This window comes from Nansenia antarctica (genome assembly GCF_963989245.1).
Source record: "Nansenia antarctica genome assembly, chromosome: 4".
Taxonomy (NCBI): Eukaryota; Metazoa; Chordata; class Actinopteri; order Argentiniformes; family Microstomatidae; genus Nansenia; species Nansenia antarctica.
This window is the reverse complement of record NC_137689.1, coordinates 28,090,232-28,100,600: the sequence shown is the minus strand read 5'-3', so window position 1 is coordinate 28,100,600 and position 10,369 is coordinate 28,090,232. Positions and strand designations below refer to the sequence as shown.

The 10,369-nt window shown below is 42.0% G+C and overlaps 2 protein-coding genes across 2 annotated transcripts in view; both read right to left on the bottom strand.

The window, feature by feature from the left end:
- Window positions 1-383: 383 nt before the first annotated feature.
- LOC308155948 (cysteinyl leukotriene receptor 2-like) lies at window positions 384-1,848 on the bottom strand (the record flags this gene model as incomplete). Its single annotated transcript, XM_080529312.1, has 2 exons — window positions 384-1,402; window positions 1,821-1,848. 2 exons carry the CDS (start codon window positions 1,846-1,848, stop codon window positions 384-386), a joined length of 1,047 nt encoding a protein of 348 aa, XP_080385438.1.
- Window positions 1,849-3,105: 1,257 nt separating this feature from the next.
- Window positions 3,106-10,369, bottom strand: part of LOC308155946 (transcriptional regulator ATRX-like) — a gene marked incomplete at its 5' end in the record, with an annotated part of 41,929 nt that continues 34,665 nt past the window's right edge. The window contains 3 exons of the mRNA XM_080529310.1: window positions 3,106-3,448; window positions 3,571-3,699; window positions 9,995-10,090. Coding sequence (XP_080385436.1) covers window positions 3,317-3,448; window positions 3,571-3,699; window positions 9,995-10,090 — 357 coding nt within the window. The 3' untranslated portion in view covers window positions 3,106-3,316. The remainder of the gene's footprint in view (window positions 3,449-3,570; window positions 3,700-9,994; window positions 10,091-10,369) is intronic.

The following is a 10,369-nucleotide window of genomic DNA, read 5'->3' as shown; positions in this document are numbered from 1 at the left end:
ACAGATTTGACCTGCCTAATCATTGCATCCTAATGGCAAATAAAGTGTCAATTAAACAAGTTTGGGGAACAATTGTGAGATTGAGAATTAACAAGGAGGCTAATTGATAATGTGTTTGATGGTAATATGCATTTAACTGATGATACCTCTCAGATCACACTCAGATGGAAGCTAGGAGCCCAGATGAACACAACAATGTATTCGATGCCAAGCCCAATTATTAATGCAATACCAGAAGAGGAAAAAGTCACTGAAATGTGATTTAAACCAAATCAAAGGGGATTTAAAATCTTCACCAAAACTATAACCCCAAATATAAAATAGATTCAAGAAAAAAAGAAAAAGAAAGAAGAAGCATAAGATATGGATTATTAATTGGTCATTCATTCTCTGGGCTGCAGCTGTTGACCCTCAGGCCTCTGTCTCCCCACGGTGTCAACAGCCGTCTTTTGTCTTCCACCCATTTTCATGAAAAAATCCCTGAAGTTTTCTCCTACGAAGAAGAACAGGAAAGGGTCCAGGCAGCTGTTCCCGGCAGCCAGACAGAGGGTCACCACGGCAGCTTTCCGCATCCTCAGGATGGAGCTGCAAGAACCACCGCAGCCGTTCTCTTCGACGTCTCTCTCCGCTTCCAGGAAGAGCGTCCGCACCACGTGATAGGGCAGGAAGCAGACCATGAAGATGCAGAGCCCGAGGACCACCAGGGCGCAGGACTTCCTCCTGGAGGGCCTCTTCATCCCGTCCACCCCCGCCCTGCGCCGGCGTAGGCTGAGGATCACACACACGTAGCAGGCGGAGATGACCGTGAAAGGCAGGACGAAGCCCACCGTCAAGGCCAGGTAGTTTAAGGGCAAGACGACGCCCAGGCCGCCGCCTACCTCCAGGCAGCGTGTCCGACCCGCCACCTGGTCCGTCCCCGTACCCAGCATGGGCACGCAGGTCAGGAACACAAACAGCCAGATGACGACACACACCCCCGGGCCACAGAACCCACCTGCCTCCACACTCAGGTACCTGTAAGGGTGGGACACGGCCAGGTAGCGGATGACACTCAGCGCCAGCAGGAAGTAGACGGAAGCGTACATGTTGATGTAGAACACGTAGGAGACGACCCGGCAAGTCAGGTCGCCGAACGGCCAGTTAGAGTCCAGCAGGTAGTAGGTGGCCCTGAGCGGCAGGGAGCACACCAGCATGAGGTCAGACACCAGCAGGTTGACCATGTACAGGTTGACGGTGGTGAGGCTCCTCCTCTTCCTGTACACACTGACAAACACCCAGAGGGAGGCGCTGTTGGTCACCAGGCCCAGGACGAAGATGAGCAGGAAGGCAGCAGGGAAGACGCTGCGTTTGAAGGTGTCGATGGGACAGTCACACGTGACGTTCCCAGGGTCTCTAGTGAGAGCTGGGGAGAGGGTGAGAGACACAGGTAGGGAGAAGGTACGGTATGTACCACGTGGGAAATAGGAGATAGTAGAGAAACTGACAAGAAAAGGAGAAGTCTTTCGTGACACATTTTATTTAGCGGTCTCTCCTACACTACCTGTGTACATTTACCAAAAACGTACAGGGCACAATCTCTTTTCATCTCAGATCACTTTCAAAAGTACATTCATCTTTGAAAAGGATTTATTCGAAAATATATTATTTATTTATCATTTTGACTGGGCACCCATGAGGAAGGAAAACACAAATGACATAATTAGGTCATGTAAAAAACAATTCAGCAAACTCCCAACGAAAGCTGATTAACTGAATGTGTAATATGACAAATGAAGAACATACTGAATTGACTTGATAGAATTTTAAAACAACAAGTTTACCTTTCTCTGTGGTCCACTCCTTTTGCATAATTACCCTCAGTCCAGTACTTATAATAAGCCGTAGGATTAATCCAGTGTCAACAGAGATGTGTGGTAATACGAGTTTAAAACAAATGTCTGGGGCATGGCAGACAAGGAAGACGTGAGCTTCCTCTTACCACTTCTCTAACTTCTGCTCAACCTCATTCAGGTCAGTTAGCTACTGCACAAGCTACTGCACGACACCACAACACATTCCAAACTGCTGAGCTAAACACTTTTCCTGGACCACATCAGTCTCCAACCCTAACCATTACTGGTACTTGATTCTCATGAAGTGAATCAATGTGATCGCAAAGATAGAGATGACAGTATTAGATGACAGTATTATCTAACAGGATGTTTGTCAATGGCGCTTTTTCAGTCATCATAAGGCACATCGGAAACTAGTTTACATATTTGTATGATAAAGTGATGGTCTTCTCATACAGTAAAGAAGCTAAAATAATAATAATAATAATAATAATAGACTCCCTTGTCAAATCAAAGACGGTGAAGAAAATGTAAACATGAACTCTTGTACACAATATATTCTAACAACCCTATTACAAAGAATACAAAATACATCAACAGCAGACCGAAAACACCTTTCAAACTAGTACAATGCTTCACTAGCAAAGACATTTACTTAGGAGTACCGGTACATGGTAATAAGGTAATGTACCGTTTAATGGGAGTTAATTGTTGCTGATTTGAATTGATTCAGCATATACCATACACCACATGAATGTGTGTTTAGCTAATTAAACCACATTATGCATAGCTTTAGGGCAGTGGAGAGGTCTGTCCAACTAAAGCCTTGTTAGTGGACATGTACTAGTAAGGAGCGATCATTACTATGTATTTTTGGTGTACTGTACCACCACAAATTATTTTAAAATAAGATGATTAACAAGTATAAAACAGAGGTTTAAAGTTTTTGTTTGGTATTTTTTGAACTTTTTGTTGACATGTGTAAGTGAAATTTTGTTTATAAAAGTTTCAATGTTTTGATTATGCATTCATGGGGGGACATGCATACATGTAACAAGGGTAGGCGCAATAAGCCACGGCTTCAGCCTACACCTTTTTGGTCCTAGTGTTATGAATTGTGACTGTGTACATTTTTTTTTTATATCTGTATTGTGAATTGCATAGGGGACCAAAATAAACATTCTCAATCAATCAATCAAAAACCTCAAGAGCAACCCAAAAAGTCCTACATGACATGAAACAGCATAAGATTTCAAACAGTACTTTACTTTATTACAGTAACAAAATAATAACAGGAACTTCCAAGATTCAGTGAATGATACATTCTTGATGCATAATTATGCACAAAGCAGAATGTTCCCCAAACATTTGAAGGCAGAACAATACAAATATAAACATTATGTATTTTACATATTTTGCCATACATAAAATGTAGTTGACAGGTGCCGCTGTCAAACAAGGGCCCTTCGTCCTCTAGTCTGGGGCTACACTTCCCCCTGGCCGTATCCTGTGGTTCTGTTGGCTGGGTCTCTCACCGTCGGTGTCACAGTAATGGCTGCGGACACTTCTTGTTGAGTTCTTCTACTGACCAGAATGGCTTGCATGCAGACGGTAAGCTGGAAAGGTGAAACAGAGGGGGGAAAGATTCTACCTTAAGTCATCACAATTAACTAAATGTCAAAACCCGGAAAGAAAGCGAGAGAAAAGTGGATGAGTAGAGTTTTTCTTTTTTGCTTACCGACTTTTGTTTGGCCAGAACATCTTGATAATAGGTCCATCTACGAACCCTCTCCTGGTCGTTACTGATCTTCCACCCCGTGGCCATGCTCCGGACCTGCACCTCGGACCGGTTCGGGTCGTCTTTCCACTGCTTGACAGGAGGGCCCACAGTCACACAACTGTACACACACCCTAACTGTACACATAACTGTACATATATAACTGTACATATACCCTAACTGTACACATACCCTAACTGTACATATATAACTGTACATATACCCTAACTGTACACATATAACTGTACATATACCCTAACTGTACATATATAACTGTACACATACCCTAACTGTACATATAAAACTGTACATATACCCTAACTGTACATATATAACTGTACACTAGGGATGCTCCGATCTGGATTTTTGGGGCCGATACCGATCACCGATTTTTTTCCTCAAGATCAACCGATACCGATACCGATACCGATTTTTAAAAAAATACATAACTGTAGGCCTACTGACTGGATAGCCTACATATTTTTTGCTTTTTAGACAAAAGTTTTGATCCATTAGGCACCAAGCAAACGCAGACCCATTTTTATGGCATAGTAAAAGTCTGGCCTATCACCCAGTTAGGGCCTGAAGCCCAAGTCAGTCGATATGGCTGTATAAAAGACATTATAAACGTGGCCTTCATGGTTTACATACTGTTACGTCCTCCTATGTTTTCTGTTCAGTTATCTGTCTTCCCCAGGGAAAAAAAAAAAAAAAAATCGGCTTTTGCGATCGGCCATTTTTGCCGATCACCGATCGAGTCATTTGGAGTGAAATCGGCCGATTTAAATCGGTGGCCGATAAATCGGAGCATCCCTACTGTACACATACCCTAACTGTACATATATACCGTATTTTCCGCACTATAAGGTGCACTTAAAAGTCCCCCCCCCCAAAAAAAAACGACAGTGCGCCTTATAATCCGGTGCGCCTTATATATGGATCAAAATGTAAAAATTACATGACCAATATTTTTTTTTAAATAATAATAAAATGTTTCAGTACGACTGGTAAACTACAAAGCCGCACCGCTTGCAGCATTACGGTAATCAGTAAACGACGGCCGCCATCTTGGAATCTCCGCGAATGCTATGCTATTGTTATGCTATCATGTGCTCTGAATGGATGCCGTACTCACCCAACTGTTCAATTCGGACACTGAAGAAGAATAATTCAAGGGATTCGTGGACGAGGAATGAACTGAAAAAGTGAGCTTTACGTGTTATACATAACTGAACAATGTTGAGTTATGCACTAACGTTTGATTTAGTGGTATCAGACTGTTTCTTTTACTACGTGTTTACTGAAATAAAGTTTGAATGTTTGACTGAATTGAATTAATGAACATCTCATCCCTCTGTCTCCATGTCATTGTAGAACACCCATGCCTTTGGAATGTGAAGCTTGAGGTCTACAAAGACAAAGAAAAGTTCCCCTCCACGTTTGGGAGAAGAGTGTTGGGAATTTGTATTAAAATAACTAGAAGTGATTAATCATGTACTATGTGCTCATTTAAATAATATGTGAATGCGGTCAGTTGAGAACAATAGGAAGGTCACGCAAAGCCAAAAGAGAGGTTCTGTTTTTGAGCGACAAGAAGAAATACACGCTCCTGACTAAAAGAACGTTTTATGATTCAAACTGCCTGTAAATTACTTATTTTTACCTATGTGCTAACAACCATTTTACACCTGCTGTTATAATATTCTATTTTTCTGTACTTTCATAACTAATGATTAATGATAAGTCTATTCTTCTAACTTGTAAATCGAATCCTAATATTACTGTGTAACTTCAATAGTTGTGTGATAACAAGACATTCTGATAAGGACACTGACACAATGCTCTGCTCATACAAAGTACGATATCACCATGGGAACGAGACGCTAGCAGGACACTCAAGCTGATAACATACATACACTCTCGCACCCACACAGGAGAAGAATTGAAGGCCAATGCTAACGAGAAGACTTTCTGCAGCTGCAACGGATTTGTGCTGACACTTGGAAAACTACCAGATAGAGGGGGGGGGGGGCATCACCCAACCCAAAATGTTTAATGAATTGGATAAAAGACTATGTACGGAGGGGAGAGGGACTCTTGTTTTAGTGGAGCCACTGCAGTTAACTTGTTGACGGCTAGCTGAGATAGGCCTGCAGAGGTGAAACTAGAAAAGACTCTTTTCCATGGAAATGAACTATTATTGCTTGCTGATGTGCTTGAATAAATATTATCTTAAATGAACAGTTCAGTAGTGGTGCCTAATATTTGATTGGATCATATCATCTTAAGAAGTGATATCAAGGACGTCTCGTTGAGATTAAACGAACTCGCTTGTAAGTGACGACTCAATTAAATCGATTCTGGAGAAGTTGAACGCCTTACAAGAGTGAACAAGGCTGGGAGATATTGTTAATATTGTTAATATGTTATTGTTAATATTGTTATGTCTCCATGTCATTGTAGAACACCCATGCCTTTGGAATGTGAAGCTTGAGGTCTACAAAGACAAAGAAACGTTCCCCTCCACGTTTGGGAGAAGAGTGAACTTGTTATATTGTTTGGGAGATATTGTTAATATTGTTAATATGTTATTGTTAATATTGTTAATATTGTTAATATGCACATTAACGTTTGAACAACGTTTGAACGTTGAACAACGTTTAAGAACGCTTAATAAAGTTTGACTTTATTTGACTGTTGTGTTGACATTCCCTTTAGCACAGCTCCATCTAGTGGATGCATAACGCAACCCCAGTCAAAAAAAAAAAACGACAGTGCGCCTTATAATCCGGTGCGCCTTATAATCCGGTGCGCCTTGTATATGAAAACAATTCTGAAATAGGCCATTCATTGAAGGTGCGCCTTATAATCCGGTGCGCCTTATAGTGCGGAAAATACGGTAACTGTACACATACCCTAACTGTACATATACAACTGTACACACCCTAACTGTACATATATAACTGTACATATATAAATGTACATATATAACTGTACACATACCATAACTGTACATATATAACTGTACACATACCATAACTGTACATATATAACTGTATATATATACCCTAACTGTACATATAACTGTACATATATAACTGTACATATACCCTAACTGTACATATATAACTGTACATATATAACTGTACACATATAACAGTGTTGACATCAGGACAGGAGGGTAACAGTGTTGACATCAGGGGGCCATTCCACTAAAGGTGGATCAGTATAGCGGCGATTGAAATAAATGCGGCGATCAGGCAACTCGGGATTGGAATTCAAGCCTCAGGTGATTCCTCGAACGAGGATCAGGCTTGTGTCATGAGTGTTCACAGAACACCGGCTTACAAATCTTCGATATGGGCGCGTGCACGCCAGGGTTTCCGTTAACCGGTAATTACCGGTCTTTGTCCGGTAACATTTGTTGAAGTCCGACAAACTGAAAACTCGTCGGACAAAATGTCCGGTGAAAATAATCACCACCATTCTCAGCTGAGCACCAAACACACACACACCCACACACACCCACTGCCCGAGAGAGAAGGACCCGCCCCCTCCAGCCAGCCTATAGGCTAACCAAAGGGGGCGGGTCCTTCTCTCTCGGGCAGTGCCGCGCGTGCACGAGTGTGTGTGTGTCCGGTGCCCAGCTGAAAATGGTGGCCCGAAGCGGAAAGCCTTATCTTTATCGCACAATAACAAGGATAACAAACGAAACGGACAACATTTACACTAAGACAGTGTGCGAATTAAATCACGGTGTGCGGGGGAGCCCAGGGATTCAAGCAACAAAAAGAAAATCTCCTGACGGAAAAAAAAGTTCTGGCCAAATCGGGGCCGGTGGCTTTCCGCGCGCGTGCGATGTTCCGTTCTACGTTCTAATGCTTTGACTTTTCTTTCGAAAAATGTGAATAAATTTCCGCGTTGTCGAAAATCAATGACACATCGCTAGTCAACTAACACGGCTTGTTTTATGAGCCTGCTAACAATGTAAAGTAGTGTTGTAAGATGGAGACAAACTTCAGCTATATGATCTAACAGCCGGTCTTCAGGACGACATACAGACCCGTATGAGCTTACAGGGCTATCCCCTAAGTATGATTTGACAGGCAGCTAAACGAAAATGCCTTCCCAACCAGCGAGACCTGGGGGGTGTTCCATCAACGTCGCCAAAGGGAAACCTAGGCCCACTTCGCCAAGTCCCGCGAGACTCTTAAAAAGATCCAGGCATATCTTGATAGATCTCGCGAGACTTGTCAAAACAAGCCCAGACTTTCCTCCAGCGACGTCGATGGAACACCCCCCTGGTTATAGAAATGACGTTGTTTTATTGATAAAAAAAATTAAAAAGGGTAAAACTGGAAAGAGAAAATTGAAAACTCACATTAATCCCAAACAATTTAACAAACTTCAGTTAACGTAATGTGGAGTCCGTTCATTGATCGATGCTGTCTGTTCAGTTCCCAGTGAGGCGCCCGTTCAGCGCTGGACATAATGGCATAGCGCGCATGCGAATCATGTTATATTATTATATAGCTCGCATCTAATCGTATCGGATGAGAAATAGACATTAAATGGCATATATAGGCCGCTACACAACAGTAATCACCGCGACAAACAGCTATATTAGATTTGGAGAAAAAAAAATATGATTTTGAATTTTTTTTTTTTATTATATTTTAATATGATGACCGGAATAATTCACGTTTGTCCGGTAAATCGAAATCTTCCCGGACACGATGTCCGGCGGCAAATTTTTCTAACGGAAACCCTGGTGCACGCAGACATAAAGAGCCCAGAAGAGTCGATCTGTCGAAATGAAGATACTCCACTCTGCAGGGGTCCTACATTTGCGCAGCATTCAGAATTATTGATTTTTATGAAGACGGAAAAATAAGATGTAAAATAGTGCAATACTGCCGCAATTAACAAGGCGAGTTAAATGGTTTGGCAAGAAATTGCTGACCGATTAAATGCGTAGGTCATACTAGCCCCAGTTATTGTTATATGTTCATATTTTAATAAATGAATATTTACTACTGTGGTGATATACGCAGCAGGCTACCAGCCGTCATATCGCCACAATGGCCTAGTGGTATCGACCGCTGCCATAGGATTTATTCGTCATTTTATATCGGTGGTTCAAATCCCTCTTCAGACGCACTTTTTACTGCATTTCGTTGTCTGAATCTAATCTAAAATCTCATCTAAAAAAGTATGTAGGCTATAAAATTATGGTGCAGGCTAATTTACAAGAACTGACACGATTACAATGGTGTTTGAAGCCTTTGCATGAAATCATAAATTAATAAAATAATAATCACTTAGTCAAGTCTCGAACTCGCAACCTTCGGAACTCCAGCTGGCTGCCTTAACCACTGCGCCAACCAGACCGCTGTGATAACAGCAATGCAAGTTGATAGACATACCTATTCATTTTATTTTATTTTTTACACTTTTTAATTTATGTATCCATCGATCTATCTATCTATCACACTTTCAAAATATCTAGTTATCTATCACACAATCAAACTATCTATCGATCGATCACACTTTCAAATTATCAAATTATCTATCTATCACACAGTCAAACTATCTAATCTATCTATCTCGTGTGAAGTGGGAACTAATATTTCCTAAAAGACACATGAGGAACTGTCGTTCGGGGTTTAGTTTCCGCCTGTGAGCCTTTTTTGACGCGCGTCTTACTATAGCCAGTGTTTTAGCCTGGTCGCGACTAATTATATCTGACTCAGAAGGAGCTCAACCAAGCAGCGAATTATTTGAGCCACATTGATGGAACCGAACGCAAGCTAACATTATCGAGGCTTAGAACTTTATCGAGGCTTAGAACTTTATCGAGCTTCGTGGAATAGCCCCCAGGACAGGAGGGTAACAGTGTTGACATCAGAACAGGAGGGTAACAGTGTTAACATCAGGACAGGAGGGTAACAGTGTTGACATCAGGACAGGAGGGTAACAGTGTTATCAGGACAGGAGGGTAACAGTGTTAACATCAGGACAGGAGGGTAACAGTGTTGACATCAGACCAGGAGGGTAACAGTGTTGACATCAGACCAGGAGGGTAACAGTGTTGACATCAGACCAGGAGGGTAACAGTGTTGACATCAGGGTAACAGTGTTAACATCAGGACAGGAGGGTAACAGTGTTGACATCAGGACAGGAGGGTAACAGTGTTGACATCAGGACAGGAGGGTAACAGTGTTATCAGGACAGGAGGGTAACAGTGTTAACATCAGGACAGGAGGGTAACAGTGTTGACATCAGGACAGGAAGGTAACAGTGTTGACATCAGGAGAGGAGGGTAACAGTGTTGACATCAGGACAGGAGGGTAACAGTGTTAACATCAGGACAGGTGACTCACCAAGCGCATCATGTAGTCCTCCACGGTGAGGACCTCTGAGGAGTCCAGCGACTTGATGGCTTCGGTCACCTTGTCACGGCTGTCGTTGATCATCTTCTGTCAAGTGGGGAGATAGTGTGTGTGTTGGGGGGGGGGGAGATAGTGTGTGTGTTGGGGGGGGAGTTATACAGTCATGGACAAAAATATTGGCACCCCTGCACTTCTGTCAGATAATGCACCACTTCCCCCAGAAAAGTGTTGCAATTACAAATACTTCACATGTTTATTTCTTTTGTTTGCATTGGAACAACACAAAAAAGGAGGAAATAAAGGCTAAATCTTTAGCAAATCTTTAGCTCATGCTAATTTAATTTAATTAATGCTAATTGAGACAGA